Raw genomic sequence first — 19,464 nt, 5'->3', positions numbered from 1 at the left:
AACTGGAAAGGACTTCAGAGGTCATATTACCCAATCTTCTCATTTTACAGAGAAGAAAACTAAGGTTGAGGGGGTGAAGTGACTTCATTCAGTTTATAAAGGTAAGAGGTATTTAGAAGTGAAATTTGAAAGAGAATTTCCTTTGGACCTCTGAGAACTTTAAAATGAATTTTTTTTTTTAAAGAAAGGGTGTACATTTTTTCAAGTAAGTATTTTTAACCTTTTTTTTTTTTTATTAACTAAACTGCCTCAATCATTTGCTAGTTGAGAAAAGATGTTATATTGAGAATCACTTTTTCATATACCTAAATGTCAAGTTTTTTAGTAATATGACAGCCACTAATACTTTCCAACAAATTCATTTATAAATTTTGCTTTTCTGTTTATATAAAAATTATAAATAATTTTTCTGCACTATCACCAAATATTTTCTTCTGCTTGTTGAAGAGATCAAAATTTCTTTCACAAATAGTTATATTATTCCATTTTATCTTAATTTTTTTTTTAATCCTGCTTCTTGCTTTAAGAAAGGAACTTTGCTGTTATGTTTATACAAGTTATGTATAATTCTTGGAAATAGAATTAATTAAATCAGAATACTAATTGGATAAATGAATAGAGAATATTTTATATATATATGTATGTATGTATACATATATTAGTCTCTCCTCAATTCTGAACCAAACTATGTTTCACTCTCGCTTCCTTTGAGAAACAGGAGGTTACTTTTAAGTGCCCTTACCAGGGAATGAGGAGTTAGCCCTACACTTCAGCTAGCAGTGGTATGTAGACCTAGCCAAGAGGCAAAGTAAGTGAAAACCTCTCTGGATATTTGCTTTTCTCATACACCTTTAACCCTGAAGATAGTTCTGAGGAGTGATAAGAGAGCTAGAGCAGCTGCAGGAAGCAAGGTAAATAGTATACTGATGACTAGGATTTTCATTTTTGTCTCTGTCTCTGTAGTCTAGCTAGTATTCTATAGCAACTTAATAAATGTTGGCTGACTGTCAAAAGTATTTAAACTAATTTAGAGCTTCAAGGGAAAACTTAAAGGAAAACAAATAAAAAACTTTATATTTTCACTCATTCCATATACATCCTGGTCCTCATGCAAAACAGTGCCACTCTAATTTCTTACTTTTAAGTTCTTTGCAGAAGGTGGCACTAGGATCCTAGGATTTGGAACTGATGAGACCATAGATATTATCTGCTCCAACACCTTTCCTTTAGAGATGAGAAATCCCAAACTAGGACAGATAAATTGCCAAAGTTCATAAAGCTAATAAATGAGCTGGGATTTAATCCCATGTTATTACCTCACTTTCTGCACCATAGAAAAAACAAAGTTCCTGACACTAGCTTTATGACTCTGGGCAGGTTAGTACCTCTCAGTACCTCCAGGCAACTCAGACTTGAAGCTTCCAAACAGATGAGGCTCTACACTGGTAGAGGGAAGTTTCCCAAACCAAATAATTTATGGGTGCAGGTCCTCCACACCACCTCCTTCCCCAGGCCCCAAAAAGAAATCCACAAAGTTTTAAGTCAGAAATTTCCTTTTATCTGTTAATAATTAAAGTATCAATTATATAGTTAGTTAAGAATGATTAATTCTTAATTTCAGTTTTAAACTCTAAAATAAATCTAGTTGATTTAATTTAGCAAATCACCATACCGATGCTATCCAGAATGCTTCTCTAATGTAATTATTGATTCTCTGAGTACTCTAATTATGGATGGGAAGAAATTATTTTCAAGTTGAAGTAGCTGCTAACAGGAAATTTCACACCTATACCACAAATATCCCCTTTATAAATCTCATGTTGCTACAGAACTGAATTCAAGATTAGCTTAAAAATGTGTTCAAGCAATAAACAGAACTGTCAAAATAAAACAAATAGTAATATTTACTTTAGAACCCACAAGGAGAATAGTTCTATACTTGTTCTTCATGAACATATGCCAAAGATTAGAACTAGTAATTGTCCTCAAGGAACTACAGCATAAATGTCCCATATATAAAACAGAACAAATATTTACATAAATGTCCTGCCATGGCATATAGATGACTCTGGATTCTCCAAAAAATTCTACCAAATTTGAAAGGTTTTGGAGCATGTCTAGTCCTAACAAGAGAATTAAATTCACTACAGCCAAGAATTATCATCCTAAACTAAATACAGAAGAGTTCACGGCCTAAACTGTTCACTAGGAAATTAATTCTTTGACCATGACAACCCATAAAACAAAAAATAACTTAAATGACCCTCAGTCCTATGGGACCTTGTCACACTCACAACTGCAGCAGTAGAACATCAGAAAGGGGGAAAGAAAATGCTAAAAATCACAGCTACTCAACTCTACACAAAATTAACCTAACTGCAAGTACTCTAGCCCTATAACACTGGCAATCTACCAGAAGAGATGAACCAACATCAATGCTAATTAAATGACTCCCAGGTTCTCCTTGCAGAAACAAGGTAGTGGGCAAAATTAGTTCATCACATGCCGGAATGCAACGACATTTTTGTGGGACATTATCTTGCAATGCTAATGAGAAGTAAAAGAAAAAGTAAACGGAAAAACAACATTAACTAGATAACTATAGTTTACAGACCCTATGTAATAGAAGAGAGAGAAAAAAAATTCCATTTAAAATTTGATTAGATTTTCTAAATCAATCCAGTAAGTGCTTATTGAGGAAGCTCGGCAATGTGGTTTGAAATTTAAGCAACAGACATTTATTTAGCACACAGAACCAAGGATATAAATACAAAAATTAAATTGTACCTGACCTTGAGGAGCTTATATTCTACTGAGAGAAACAGCTTGCTATTAACACAATATCATCCACAAGCAGGAGTATTTATCTACATGGAGCAATGGAGCAATCCCTCTTTCATTTGACTTTACAGAGGGAACAAGAAGACAGATTAGAACAACAACAACAAAAAAAAAAAAAACAAAAAAAAAAACCTCTATAAAAATCACCTAGCCCCAAATCCCAAATTTTACAAATGATTGAACAGAGGCCCAAAGAGATGAGGGGACTTGTCACAGTTTTAAAGAAGGGAGTGAAGAGCTGGAATTTGATACCATACTTTCTATTCCAAATCCAGTATTCTCCCCACTACATTAGGAAATAAAGTACTTTGAGCTCTTCAGAGAAGAAACAATCCTAAACATCTTCTAAGATTCAGAAAAGACCTTTCCTTCCTAGCCTGAATAGGAAGGAAAACAGTCTGGATATCAGGAGGAATCCTATCCCCACTCCTTGAGGAAAAGGAGTCAGGCAGGACTAGTACAGTTGGCCTGACTTTCACTGTTCACTTCCTCCCACCTCTACTTCTATAGCAAAAAGCTACTGAGAATAGCTATGTAATTACTTAGATGGACTTAATAATCAACACAAATAAAATAGATTTAAAAAAAAGTTTACTGGACTATGACATACAGTTGGATGGGTATTTCATTAAATTAAAACATATCCTGGGAAAAGCACTACAAAGGAAGCACTGATATAGTGGAAAGAATGCTAAACTTGGAGTCAGGAGATATCAAAGTTGAAATTCAGACTGACATTTACTAGCTTGTGTGACCATGGAGCAAATCATGTGAAGCTCAGATACTTCCATCTTTAAAATGGTATATAAAATGCTTTTTGCAAATCTTAAAGTCCTATATAAAAATCAGCCATTAATAGCATAATAATAATAACAGAGCTCCAGAGAAGAACTACACAGAATAAGAAGATATGATAGGATTACAATTTATATAGAAGGAATAGTCACGAAACCATTGGGTTATTTAAACATATAAAATATGGTCTGTATAAAACTCTCATTTGTTCAAACTAAGGAACAACTGATCACCATGCAATCAAGAAGACAATGGGAAGAAGTATACTGAAATGGGAAGAAGTGGTTATCCTATCTTTAGTGGACTTTGGCATGACCTTCCAAGGATAACCAGAAGGTGGGCAGATGAGTCCCATAAGCCAAGCACATGACAGTCAATTGTAGGGCTTGTCCCCAATACAACTTCACCTCCACTTAACTCAACATTTTCTACACAGTCCCTTTCTTCTGCATTACAACCTCTCCCCTTATGTTCCAGACCTAGGCCATTCAGAGCAGTTATAACCTAATCACAAGCAGAGCAGTTACACTAGCAGCTTCATGGGCAAAATTTTCCACCTCCATCATTTTTCAGTTGTAGCAAGCACCACCCCATAGGACAGTGAGTAACCAATGAGAACCCAGTCTTTCTCCTTTTCATTTTTGGTAAGACAAAGTAATCAGATGAGAAGATATGGCTAGGCATTCTAAAATCTTATTAACTTATATTTTCTCCAAATATACCCTTCTTAAAACTTTTTTAATTTCTACTGTCGACTCCGTCATCCTTCTAGTCAACCAGATTCATATTTTCAGTGTAATGCTCAATTCCATTTGTTCCTGTCATCCCATATATCTAATCAGTTTTTTAACTTAATCTTGTAGCTACCTCTTCAACTTCATTTACAAGTCTCTTCCAACTCAAATCAGTCTTCACTGTCAAATTGATATTTCTCAAGTGAAAGACTACTACTTAACAATATATTCCAGTGACTCCCTATTCATTCTAAAATCAAGTGTTATTTCATTCTTTTGATTTCTATTTTTTTGGTAATGTGCATAACTATTAGTACAGTTGTACAGGTATTATTTATAAGTAAATACATATTGAGAATGAGTGCTCAAAATTTTTTACTGATAGAATATGCAATTATCGCTACTATTTTTCTGAGTCTCAGTTTTCTTACTTGTAACATGATGGGATAAGTCTAGATCTTTCAGATTCCCTCCAGCTCTAAAATACTCCTAATCTACCTTCTTAAATTCTTTGGTAAAATCAAGGAAATTCCATTTAGAAAGGGAAAGAGTTCCTTGCCTTTTCAACTTCTGGTGTTCTGTGCTTGCTCTTTCTTTTCCCCAAGAAAGTCATAAGGGTGTAATGTCAAAGAGCATACTTCCAAATTATGTCAAATGCACAACAGGCAGGAAAACATTAGGTACAATACCTGATATGGCAAACTGATGCCTGTGACTATTCTCTGAAAAATAATTCGCAATAAAACCAGACAACTACATTAATGCATAATATTTATAAATACAGAAAATACTTTTCATTTGACTACAAGATGAAAATCTGTCTCATTTTTACTAATTCTATTCAGTTGGCTTTCAGTTCATTTACAATGGTTAGGAATTCTTCCCACCCCAAACTTTAATTTCTACTACTCAGAAACTAAATTGGAACCTGAATATAAAAGATATCTATAAAATAGGATGTGATCTTATTAAAAGTTTCACAGTACTTATCCCTCTAATTACAATGCTAGGAGGGTGGGAGTAGGAGCTAAAGTAAAAAGAAATCAAGAACCACTAAAATTTTTAACAAATATAATTTAATCTTATTAGGATCTTTAATATCAGGTACTTTAACTAGTGGCTACAGATAATGTAGTAAATTTAAGGAAAGGGTCAAAATCTATTTTAGCCTGTTTCATATTCGTTTTATGTGTTCCTAAAACAATTTTGCCACCCCAGGAATGAAGCACCAAAATCTCACAACATATTCCAATTATATGCCAGATCAACCACTGGGAAATGTAACAAGCTGTTACAGACCCTGAAGACACCAGAATGTTATGTTCTCACTTAAAAAAAAAAAAAAGCCTATTAAAGATCCCAACATAAAAATGAGTTTATGCCTAATGGCCAACAACTTAGTGTATAGCATTATTTAGGTCATGTTACTCAATAATCTAAGTATATGACTAAATGAAAATCACTGCAAAAGGCATCCACTTGAGATATGAAAATAATCTGATTTGTGAATTTTGAGACTAGCTTTATAGATTTCTACTTAATGGGAGAAGGTAATTTTTAAAGTTTTACAATGACTATCAGTCAGCCTCTCTAATTAGTACTAAATTTTTATTGTTTAACCCTAGCTATAACCTGTGTAATTATAGGAAATCACTTCCATAGACCTCAGTTTTCTCATTTGTAAAATGAAGGAATTGGACTAAATTGGCTTCTAAAGCCCCTACCATCTCTAGATCAATAATCTTACGAATCTATCAACAAATGCAAATTTAGGCTACAACAAAGGTGGCTATATAAAGGTCTTCAAATGATCAAATGAAGTCCCTTGATGGCTTAAGAGATGGCTACAGTTAGGATTCCCTAAAATGGAATTGTAAGAAATAGAAAAAATGGAAGGCTAGACCTCAAAGATCTCTAACCTAAAATCCTTCATTTTAGGGAAAATTAAAGCTCAACAAGGAGAAATAATGACCAAGGGCAATTAATGGCCAAAGAAGAATTTATTATAAGCCCAAGATTACCTTTGCACATAATGTCCATTTCTACCATATCAAGTTGCCACAGTTGTCTGAGCTATGTGTCAAAGGAAACCATGTCCTATTTCTTCAATGTAAGAAACTACTTCCATACCCATCCCATTTGGCTTTCATTCTCCCCAGAAATGCTACTGAGATTCTGTGCCCTCACTCAGGAATTGAAAAGGAAAGAGTTTTTGCAATGCAGCCTCATAAAACTACAACCTTAGAATGGAACTCAATAGCCATCTAGTCCAACTCGTATTTTTAAAATAATTGCCTTTCTTAAAGATCTCCAATGATAAGGAATTAGAGACAGCTATAACTGTCAAGAAGCCTAAACTTGTTTCTCTGTAACTCCCTACTCATACTTCCTATTCTGCCCTCTAGGACTTAGCAGACCGAGTCTAATCCCTCTTCCACAAGAAGGTCTTCTAAATACTTGAAGATAGTTATTGTGCCCCCACCTATCCTAATCTGTTCTTCTCAGGGATAAATATCTTCAGTTTATATATCATGAACCTGAGACCTTCAAGTCTGGTTATTCGAGATCCTGGTTATAAAACATTTCAGTTTACCAAATTCCTAAAATTTGTAACTGCATCAGACATCAGCATGTGTTGATTGATTTTGCTAGACTATTTTTCAACCTCTACTCTCCACGCCTTTCTTTTCCCAACCAATTCTTGTTACAATGGATGGTTCTTTGGGTAGGGGTAAAGAAAAGGGTGGTTTTGGAAAAGAAGGTGGTATATAAAAACAAAAGATAAAAATAAGATTTTTTAAAATGGCATGCTCAGAATAATATTCCAGACAGGATCTGACCAAGGTGAAGTATAGCAGCAACACTTTCATCTTATTCCCAGAAGCCATGCTGCTCTCAAAGGTCCAAACTGCCTAAGGTCTTCTACTGATTGGTAGCCAGGTTCTAACAGAGCCCCCAAGATCCAGTGTTCCATTTCTACTCTTGCTCTCACCTAAAGCTAAGCTTAGCAATCACATGCTAGGGTTTTAACTTTTCCAGAGGGCATAAGATAATTTGAACACAACTGTAAAATCTTCATCCCTGAGAAAATATAGGTACTAATATTGAGCAAATAAAGAACAGGTGTAATAGAATGAATTTAAGGACAAAATCTCTAAGAAATTCCAAAATTTAAACTTGGCAATTAATTTATAATTCTTCTAGGTGATAGAAAGAAAATGAAAAGATTCTTTAACTGTTTCCTCATCTGGAAAAACTGGGGTCAAAAATAATTTATTCCTTAGGATTAAAGAGAAATATGACATACTGTATGATTGTATTTTGTACTATGTAAGTGCTAAGTAACCAAAATGGGCATTTCCCAATGTTTTTAATGAGCTTTTTTCTACAATTCCAATGGATTTCTTAAATTCCGTATATAAATCTGAATTATACAAAAGAAAGCATTTCCATTTTTTATCTCCAATTAAGAAGGTAAGTAGCATCTAATATACTATTCACCATGCCTTTCCATCATATAAATAGCTTTTTCCAGTTATGATAGATTTTACTAGTCTGTAGAAATTTAAAGCTAAAGCAACTATTATTATGTATACAAACATACCTTATACACATATACTCTATCCAGGACTGTAGATTAAAAGGATTACCTATTTGTCTGATGTTTGTAATCCAATAGTGTCAAAACTAGAATCAACATCTTTAATTTCTAGAGTTTCATCGTTGATAATTTAATATTGGATTTGTTTAAAAAAAAAGGTGTGAGTTTTTGGGGAAGGAGGGGCAGAGAAAAGAAACAGAGGAAGGAGTTATACTGAGAGTCTTGGCTCAGGGCCTGGCAAAATTCAAATTTTTAAAGTTCCTACATGCAAAAAAATTGTTTTAATTGAAAGTAATTTTCCATCCTCATAACAAGTAAAATTGTATAGAATGGAAAATTTTAAAAAGAAAATTCAAGATGATCTGCTTCTGTAAACACTAATCCTCTTGAGATTGATTGATCAAACCAATGTATTTCAAAATTTTATTATCCCAAATTGAAATTAACATTTCCATTTTTATTAAATCAGAATATTCTATCTACAAATTAATTCTATAGCTTCAAAATAAAATGAAGTAGGGTCTAAAATCTGCATAAAGTCACCAAAATCCATTTAACTGGCATTCCTCAAAATCAAAGTCACTAATATTACCATGATAAACCACAGTAAAATCAGAACAAATTCATCAACAAGAAAATACCCATTCTCCCAATAATCAATTTTAAGACTATATTAAAATAATTAGTTTTAAGAAGATTGTAGTTATTAATATTTAATGTAAAACTAAGTCTATGGAGCACATAAATGTTTAAATACTGAATTAGGCTATTTTTAAAAGTATTTGTCATAGTTATTGAGACAGAATCATCTATTAAAGAATTATCTATATAGAGCTATAAAGGACCCTTAAGAGGTTATCTAGTTTAAGCTCTCATTTTACTGATAAGGAAACTGAGGCTCAAGGGAGGTTAAATAAATTGCCCATGGTCTTAGAGGGAATAAGAATCAAATGGAATTTTAATCCAGGTCCTATAGTTACAAAGTTAGTAGCCTTAAAGTTTACATATAAAGCCAATTAGGAATACATTTTTTAACCTGGCAGGTACACGAATGAACTAAGGAAGAGACCCTAGAGGTCATCTAAATCAGCTTCCTCATAATACAGATGATGAAACTGAGAACCAGAAAGATGAAGTGACTTCCCCAAGGTAAACACAGGAGTAAGCAACAGAGACAGAATTTAAATTCAGGTCCTCTGACTTTAAGCCATGGTTCTTTCCACTACTACCTTGCCAAACAGAGCTCTTATTTAATTCTCAGTCCTCAATACAAAGGTTAATATATTGGGACCTGAGAGGCTCATTTCACTAGCAAAGAGGATGGGCATACTAAAGACAAAATCCAGGAAACCAAAAACAGTGACAAGAGAACTAGAGAAATTCCTGTGTAAGGAATCTCAGTCTTTCACTTGAGGAATATCAATTTGGATCTTGTAACTTCAGAAAAGTATGTTGAAAATTGCCATTACATGTAAATTGGGAAAATAAAAGATTAAAAAATTAAAATTAAAAAACAAAAATAAGGTTAAAATAAATTCCAATATGATTATCCACTGTGCCATTACATTTATTCCTACAAGTGTCTTGAGTGTTAATATATACTGAATGACTTTTCAATATTTAAGTCAAGTTGAAAAGGTTTGATTTCTTTAAAATTTCTAACTCTATCCTTCCCCAGAGTTCTCACAAATGTCCTAATAACTTTGAAATAGAGCATTTATTAAACACTTTTAAACTGGTAACAAATTGTTATAACATCTGAACCCTAATCAAAGTCTATCCTCTAGAACACTGTATACATTTTTATTAGATTCCCTTTGTAGACAGGATTTTATTATGCATGCACAAAACTTACCCATATTGCAAGTTTAGCTTTATTTCCATCAACCGATATAGTCTTCACCTTGAAGTCAACACCTGGAAGAAATAACATTTAGTTAAGGCTACAGTAGTTGATCAAGGACATATACACAATTCCCAAAACAGAACTTTGAAAAAATATTATGCCCAAATGTACAAAAATACCGTGGAGATAGAGGAAAAAACATGATGTAGTGGTAAAAAGACTAAATGTGGAGAAATGAGTTAGCTAGATGCAGAGAAAACTGAATAGAGCCAGAAAACAATTTATATAGTAACAACATTGTAAAAGAAATAAAAACTGTAAGACTTAAGACCTTTAATCAATGCAATGACTAGTCATAATCCTGAAGAAGCATGTCCTTACCAGAAAGGTGATAGATTCAATGTACAAAATGAGAAATATATTTCTGGACATGGCATTCATGTGAAATTACTTTGCTTAACTAAACCTGTTACAAGGATTGTGGTTTTCTCCTTTGTACAAAGGATAGAGGGAACTACTGATACTGTTACCCCAAAAAAATCAGGGGGAATGGTCATTGAGCATCAAAGAGCATCAAAGTTCAGAAGGACACACAAATATAATAAGCTGGACAACTTTGAATCATGTTGACTTTGGGTCAACTACAGCACAGTAGATAGAGTGCCAGGCCTGGAGTTGGGGGAAACTTGTGTTCAAATTTGACCTCAGGCACTTCACAGTTGTGTGGCCAAGGGTAAGTCAAACCCTATTTGCCTAGCAGCCCTTTGCCCTTCTGTCTTAAAAGTTGTTACTAGGATAAAAAGTAAAGGTTTTTTTAAAACAAAGTTGAAACATGTTGAATTTATTATAGTTTTCTTTTAAAACAAGCAAATGTCTTTTAAATGCCAAAAAAGTCTTTTAAAATCATTTCTAATTTCTTGTATAAACCTTTTTATTTTGTTCTAGAGGATGTGTCCTTTTTATTGATGTTTATTAAATTCAGAATAAAAATATAAAATCTGGAGAAAAAAAGCTGAAACCAAAAGAATGTACAAAAGAAAACAAGGTCAGAGTGAAATATGAAGGGCAAGTTTAAAATGAATGTTAGATTTATTACATATTTTTTAAAATGCAAACTACATGGTAGTTTTCACAGATTCACAGTTGAACATATAATCATTTTTCTGTTCTTTGTAAATGGAAATCTTTATGTTATTCACGTTTGCCAACACAATAACAAAAGAATGAAAAAAAATTTAAACTAAGAGAACTTGTGTTGGAATTCACTTGTACTAATACTTATCTAAATGATCTTAGGCAGGTTATTTAACTTCCCTGGACCTTAGTTTCCTTATTTGTAAAATAAGAGTTGAAGAAGATACCTCTAGAAGTTCCTTCTAGTTCTAAATCTAGGATTGTGATATATTCAAGTAGGTCTGACTTGATTTTTGCAGGTGTGCCACATTTTTAAGAGTAATCACTAAGATACAGGATGAGAAGTCATCAGTGTACTGAAACTAAACCTCAATCACTTGGCTATTTTTTTTTAAATGCCCTTTTATTTTGAGGATCTCTGCCCTCCTTCTCTCCCATCTCCATCTCACCCTCTACTACAAAAGACAGAACCCAATGTAATAGATAGCCCAGCCCTAATATTATTGCAAGAATTTTGAGAGTTGCTCTCTAGTTCTAAACCTTAAAAAGCTGATATTCCATTCCCAGTAAACAATTAACTCTTGACCTGCAACTGTTGCAACAATTAGAATTAGAATTTATCTTTAAAGTATCTGTTTGGATCTCACTTTTTACTATCAATTTCTCCTTATCTTGTACTCTCTTATTTTTTAGCACAACACAAAATTCACAGAATCTCATTATATATATGCTTTTATTGTTATAAAGTTGCCTGATATACAATTTTAAATTACCAGATGAGTCAAGAAGAGTTAATAGTTTTGTGTTCAAATTCCTTGGAATCTTGGAGCCTATCAGAACCACAAAATTTTATGAAAAGCTTTTCTCAGAGCTGATTTACACAGAAGCGGGGCAAGCTCTTCATAAGCAGTCATGTAACATTTTGCTATAGCTGCTCAAGAATCTCTCCCTTTCCAGGAAAAGAAGCTGAAATATGTCATCTAGCTCAAATGAATGTTAAGTGCCCAAATCTCTTTCATGAATATGAAAAATATGTTTTGCTTACCCCAGTGACCAGAGGGAAAACATTAGCACACAAAGCTTGGAAAGAAAAGTTTCAAAAGATCTTATTAGTTTGTCACAATTCATTTAGAACAACCTTGACTAAGAAAAACATATGCTTATAAAGCACCTGTCTCTAGTATGGAAATAAATAAAACTCTTAGAGGCTCGGAGTGATCAGGGAAGGAACATTTATGCATACAAATTAGGTATTAGTCAAAATTATGCCACATCTCCCTCCATACACACTAAAGAACGATTTGTTTTGCCGTTATAAGTTTGGGTGATAAAGATTATGAATTACTTGACCGGAAGGGCCAAATATACAATGGCTTAGAAGACAATACTTAGAGAATTACTTAAGTAGATCATTCACTCCCCTAGGTGTCCACAAAATTTCAATTTCTTCTATTATCAAATAACCAAACTCTTCAGTAAGTTAACAGAAAAAATTGATTAAACATGTAATTGTATTCCTAAGAAATTCAAAAGATAATAACTGAAAAATTAATAGCTTAAGCTACAGCAAATTAGAAAAGTAGTATCAATTTAAGGTTTTCCTGAACAAATTAAAATATTTAACTTGAAATATAACTGTTTATTTAAGTATTGTCAAGTCAGAAAGTTGTTTATTTAAGTAAAGTCAAGTCACAGTATTACCACCCATGTTAATTTCTCACAAAAAACAAATTTAAAATGGCAAAACTAAATACATGTATATACATTCATAAGTTACAAATGCTAATTCTAAAAAATATTTTCAGGGAACTGCTTATTACATTGGATATCTTACAGAAGAACCTCTCTCAAAGGAAAAAAGGCTATGTAGACAGAAGTGGCTGACATCTCATGAATTACAAACTCCTCACAGAAGAACCAAAAAGGCTGAACTAAGTAGCCGCCAACATTAGCTAACCATGACTTCAGAATCACAAAAAGTTGTAGTTCAACTTTAAAAAACTGTAATTCAATTTGAAATTTTAAGTTTGGATATCAAGTCCAGCGACCTGAAGGTCGTCAACAATTATATGTGCTACAGATGTAAAGGCAAATGAATTAAAAGAAAATAGGGTGTCTAAACAAAGTGGAAAAAAATGTCCTCAGAATAAAAAAAATCTGAAGAAGCAAAGAAAAAGACAAGTGTTACAAACTGATGAATTGAAGAATGGAAAAAAAAATACACTGCAGAGATGAAGAAAACATATGCAGGCAACTTTGATATACTTGGGGTTTTTTTATCACCTACCATTTCCCACTCCTCCCAATTCTCTCAACAGGCTTTCTTTTATTATGAAAGAAAAATGAAATACATGTACACACACACACACACACACACACAAATGTAATGTTATATATAGCATTCCATATTCATGACTCCCCACAAAGAAATGTGGAACAACATCAGGAAGTTGACAGGGGAATATAAGGAAAAAGAACCAAAAGGTGAAGTGTATCAAGAGAAGAAAATTTTTATTACATAGCACTTAATATAGTGCCAGGCACCACACTACTAAGCATTTCACAAATACTATTTATTTGATCCTCACAACAATCCTAGGAGGTAGGTGCTATTATTACCTCCATTTTATAGATAAGGAAAGTAAAGTATGCCATGTGGATCACAAAGTTAGTTAAATGTGAGGGTGAATTTGAAGCCTTCCTGAATCTAGAGTAAACATTCATTATATCCACTGCCACCACCTACTTGCAAGACAGATAAATCATCACTGAGGCTCTTAAATATAGAAGGAAAGAAGTACTAAACTCACAGAAATTTTAAAAAGTTAAGGAATTCTGCCAGGTACTGTGCTAAAGCTTTTGAATTTTTTTAGGCTTAAATACCCCAAAAGGAGTATTTCCATAATCATACACAGAAAAATACAAAAAGATAATTATTCATGAAACCATGATTCTTTAATTTTGTACTGTTCACTTAAAAAAGTCTAAAATTCCACAGATTACTTTTCAAAGTGTGTTGCTGCTTATTACTTATCCTTTCCAGTCTTATGACATTTTACTTCCTCCCACATACTCCATAATCTAATGACATTAATCTTCTTGCTGATCTTCAAACAAGACACTCATCCCCTGATTCCATGGATTTTCACTGGATGTCCCCTATGGCTCTTTTAAGTCTAAGTTAAAATCTTAACTTCTACTTAGAAGCCTTTCCCAATCTTCTTCAGTTCTAGTACCTATACTCTGTTGACTATCTTCAATTATCATACATACATATCTTGTTTGTACAGTTGTTTGCATGTTGCTTGTCCATTAGACTGTGAGGTTCCTCAGAAAGAAGATTGCTTTTTGCTTTTATCTGTATCTTCAATGATTAGCACAGAACCTAGCACAAAGCAGGCACTTAAAAATGTTTACTGACTGAACACTTCTTCTATATTTCTGTTCCCTTCTGTTTATTTTTAAACTTTTTTTTGGCATCGCTACTACATCTAACCCCTCCTCTCTTCCAAATGAAAAACAAAAGGAAAAAAGCCCTCATAACAAATAAGCATAATCAGGCAAAAGGAATTCATAGGACCAATACTAAAGATGTGCTCTGGATGAGAAGGTGTTGATACTTCACTATGAGTCCTCTAAAGTCATGGGTGCTCAAAGTTGTTTTTTTTTTCTTTACACTGTCATTATAATCATTACAAGTCGGTAATGAGTATTAACAAATGAGAAAAAAAGTTTCAAGTCAAGCTAACAAATAAAATGTTAAAATTCATCTATATAATAGTATAATACTCTAGAAAACTTTTTAAAAACTACTATCAAGCATTTTGGGGGAGGAGTGAATAGAAAATATTTTTAGGATATATAGTTGAGAAAAACTAAATTTCCAAAAATATAATTTCAAATGGCAGGAAAACAATGATGAAAATTAGTCATTTTAAATGAGAACCAAGCATTTTTAAATTCAGAGAAAGTAGTTGGTTTATTTAAAATAATGCAGCCAACTGACCCTACTTTACACTGTCCTAAGTACTTTAAACAATTGTATACAGTAAGTTTCTCTGACAAATGATTTTAAATGCCATATTAGGAATTTTTTAAAAAACACTTTGGTAAGTAAAAATAGTTCATAGAAGCTTCATAAAAATTATAACTCATCTATTATATCATTATGATAATTCTGTACTGGAAAACCTTTAGAAATACTGGTACCAAGGTCCCTAGGTTTACACAGACCTTTCATAACTGGGCTGAACATAATTTGTTCCTAATCTACTTGACTATGACAATAGTTTTAAAAAAAGGATATTGCTTAGGATCATTCAAGGAAGAGAACAGAATGAAATGGTGATAAAACTTTAAATGAATTAGACTGGTGAGAAAAAAGGTTCTCTGGTCTAACTTTCTTACCATCATTTACTTAGGATGTCCATATCACGTAACATGCTAGTCTCCAGAATCAAACCTCACATATCAAAGTTCCTATGTTAATCTGCCATTTTCCTGTTTTACCTAATACAGACCTTCCCTTTCTGCCATCTGTTCTTTGATGAATAAATCCTTATCTCCCTTATTAGGAAGGGGAACGGTAGGATAAGCACTTATATAATGCCTACCAAGTACCAGACACTATGCTAAATACTTTACAAATATTGTCTCATACCCCTGCAAGGTAGAGAAGAACTAATTTCAGTTTGGGACTTCCTATCATTTATTTTGTTTTTGATAGTACTTGGGAAGCGAGAGGCCGAAGTTGCATTATCTTTTGACTAAAACTGGTTCTTTATTATTAGTTTTGGATCTTTATGGGAAGACTATGAAAAATTGAGGATTTATTCCACTCTTAGAAGAGCCACAAATTTAGTGGCATCTTTCCAGAAGCCTTTTAAGGTGGTCAGAGATCTTTGTACTGTATTTAATAACAGTATTTCTTTATATATGTTGTCCCATTTTAAGAAAGCTGGCTACTCGAAAATCTTGCTTCAGGAGAATGATTGTTGTAATTGAATTTAAAATCTTTAAATACTTTCACAGATTTCATTCTGTAGGTATTCCCTCCACTGATGCCCAAAGTTGCTTTATAACTTGTTTAAAAGATGTTCAGGAATAATTATAGCTGAAAAATTCATTACCTTTCAGTCAATCTGATGATGAGTCTACATATTTTTTCTGATGTGATTCTGAAATGGCAAGTATGGTTAGACCATCTCTATGGGTTATCCATTTTTCAGTATATTTATCTTAGGTAAATATTCAAAACAAATAATAAACTACACCCAGAATTTAACAGATGGAACAAGTGGAATTAACCTACTTTATTTATTTGTTAGTTTGTTTGTTTTAAGCCCTGAACTTCAGTCTTAGAGTCAATAAGGTGTATTGGCTCCAAGGCAGAAGAGTGGTAAGGGTAAGCAATAGGGATCAAGTGACTTGCCCGGGGTCACACAGCCAGGAAGCGTCTGAGGTCAAATTTGAACCCAGGACTTCCCTTCTCTAAGCCTGGCTCTCAATCCATTGAGCTAGCTAGCTGTCCCCGGAATTAACCTACTTTAAAGAAAATGTCAAACTTTTTTAATGATCCCAAATTCCCTAAAACAAATACCTGTCATCTTAACACCAACAGTATTGGTTCCAAGGGTGATATATGGCTGCAAGTCAAGGAATAATGCAAACTCTAAAGAATTAAAGCTGAAAATTTCCCAACCGGCAATGGAAAGGCATAATATGCACATTTTTGTGTTATCTACTATTCAAAACTCTCCTTTCCAATAATATAATCAAAAACTAAACAGAAAATATCAAATGACTCACTTGAAAAACTATATGGACAGCATTTTGCAAAAGTTAAAGTGCCAGGCAAATGTATTACATATTATTATTCTTATCAAAAATTATACTTTTTTAAAATGCTACATAAAATTACTGAATGAAAAGAGCCAAAAAGAAAGTCATAGTGTTTAGGTATTAGAACGGAAAGTGGTGATGGTACAATTAGTTTCTAATGTACTTTGGATATACAAATTCAGCTGAGTCATGCGATAGCTCACAGTGTTTGAAATCTAAGTCTAGGAAGCTTTAAGTACTCATACATTCTGGCTATTTCATAACATACAACAAAATGTTGCAAGAAGTAATGATTAGGAAGAAAATATATATTAAAAGAATGGAAAACACAAAAGAAATGAAACAATGCTATGCAATTATAACAAGCTAGCATGTCCCTAAGAGAAGAAAAAATTAAATCACCTTTGCAGAAGCCATGGGCTGTTTAGCAACACAAAATATGACATACATTGTTAGACAATGAACGTATTGCTTAGCTTTGTTGAATACCCTTTCTGCCATTTCTTTATTAATCTTTGATGGCTGGATCAGAAGGGGTCTAAGGAAACAATATGTTTGGAAATGGAAGTGGTGCAAAAACAAAAGATAAAAAAGGAATTTTAGAAACAAAGAAATGGTTAGGAGGAAAGAGAGTCACTTTTTTCAGGAAAACTTTCTTAAAGGAATAATTTCCCAAACTGTAGGGGGGTATGCCTTCCTGAAGAATTATGAATACCATATTTAAACTAATTGGATGACTTTTTCAACAATTTTTTTAAAGTTCAAAAGAAAGGCAACAAAATCAAAACCAAATAGGCAGATAAACTGGGGGTGGGCAGAGGCAGAAGGAAAGACAAGGAACATTAGTCAGGGAATAGGTGACAAAAGAGGAACGAAATTATCCAGAGCTGCTTGTGAAGAGTATAAAGAAAGGAATAAGATGTTTCCCAGGGCAGGAGTTGATTCTCATATATGCAAGAGAAAGCCCCTATAACACGAAAATATTTATAGTAACACTTTTTGTGGTTATCAAAGTGAAGGGGTAGGCAGTGATGAAGATGGGACTGTGCTTTGAGATCCTATGCTTTTCATCAGTTAGCAAATATTGCAAAACAGAATGTAGAGATGTATATAACAATCCTGTGCTTTCCCTCTTTCTTCTACCCACTTGGTAAGAGCTTGCCTAACATTCCAAGCCTATAGAGGAGGGGACCCAAGACATTTTGATAGTTGATAGGTCATGTTAAGCAGGAACATAGTAAGAGGGAACATAATACATGTGCACTCTAGGGGTTTTTGCAATTAAGGGGAATTCTTTTATAATTACGGAAAATTCTCCAAACTCTGCACATACTCTCTTTCTCTTTTTGTGAAGTTCACCATATTATGATACCTTAAAACATAGCTCCAACTTGAATGACTACCTGCTACAATGCCCATTTTCCAGAATTTTAGACTGGACTGCTCCAAAATGCCCAGGGGAGGAATATTCTGAGAAAACATGGAGTTCCCAAGAATGGGAGAAGGCAATCCTCCAGACCCTCAATAAATCTAGGAACCTTAATCCCTGCAATTGCAATTTGCTACACGAGCCACTCTATCACCCTGGCTATTTCTATCACCATAGCCATACAATCTATATCCTTAAATAAACACATTTATGCCTTCAAATGAATGGAATCTGAGCTTCCAATTCTTCTGACAAGAACTGGAAGCAAAACAGATACTTATCAACTATGGAAAAGACTAAAAAAATTGTGGCATACAAATGTAATAGAGTACATGGAAGTTTAAAAGAAAGGGGAAAAATGCTGGATAAAGAGAAGCACAGAAGGACTGATACAAAAAATACACAGAACCAGGAAAATAATAATATACAATTACAATAATGTAACAGAAACATTTATTTGAAAGACTTGCTACAAGGCAGGCCTTCACTGTGCCTCAGAAAAAAGGTACCACTGGGGCACATGGTAAGGGGGGAAATAGGTGCAAGACCAGAAAGGCCTCTTGCTGAAGGTGGGATCTGAGCTGAGTCTTAAAGAAAGCCAGGGTGGCCAGGAGGTAGAGAGGAAGAGATAGAACATTCAAAGTATGAGGGCCTACCAATGAAAAGTCATGGAAGTGAGAGATGATGAATGATGTACAAAAAACAGCAAGGAGGAGGACCAGCATTGTTAGATTCTACAGTGTACCAAAGAGAGGGAAGGGCTAGGTTTAAAGAGCTTTAGGAACCAAAGGGCTGGACTCGTGAATGGAATCAAGGACAATTCTGAGGTTGTGAGCCCAGACAACTAAAGAATGGCATTATCCTCTACAATAATAGGGAAATTAAGAAAAGGAAAATTGAGAAAGATAAAGAGCTCAGTTTGGAAGGGTAGAGATCTCTTTGCTGCAGGGGTTAAGCTCCCATCTAGCTGTTTTTGTATGACCCCTAAGCTAAAAATGTTTTTTAAGTAAAAACCGTTCAAATATTTCCTACATGTAAAGCCATTGTTGTAGGGAGTTGGGGGGGGGGGGGGTGGTTTATAAATGAAACTTAGAAAAACAAATGCCAGATCAGGATTTGCCCCTCCAACTATAGTTTATGGGCCACACCCCATTCCCTGCCTTCAAGGCTCTAAGAGATATCCAGTGCAAAATTCTGAGTAGTTTATGATATGCAACTGAAGCTCAAGAGTGACTAGAGATAC

General features: G+C 33.7%; 1 protein-coding gene across 3 annotated transcripts in view; it reads right to left on the bottom strand.

Annotated features, from left to right (window-relative positions):
- The window catches only part of RAB18 (RAB18, member RAS oncogene family), a 37,228-nt gene that overhangs the window by 5,359 nt on the left and 12,405 nt on the right, over nt 1-19,464 (bottom strand). For all 3 annotated transcript variants that reach the window (XM_044678104.1, XM_044678103.1, XM_044678102.1), the window contains exon 3: nt 9,827-9,888. In XM_044678104.1, the coding sequence (XP_044534039.1) occupies nt 9,827-9,888 (62 nt within the window). The remainder of the gene's footprint in view (nt 1-9,826; nt 9,889-19,464) is intronic.

The sequence above is a fragment of the Gracilinanus agilis genome, chromosome 5 (assembly GCF_016433145.1).
Source record: "Gracilinanus agilis isolate LMUSP501 chromosome 5, AgileGrace, whole genome shotgun sequence".
NCBI classification, from domain to species: Eukaryota; Metazoa; Chordata; class Mammalia; order Didelphimorphia; family Didelphidae; genus Gracilinanus; species Gracilinanus agilis.
This window is presented reverse-complemented; position numbering and strand designations above follow the sequence as displayed.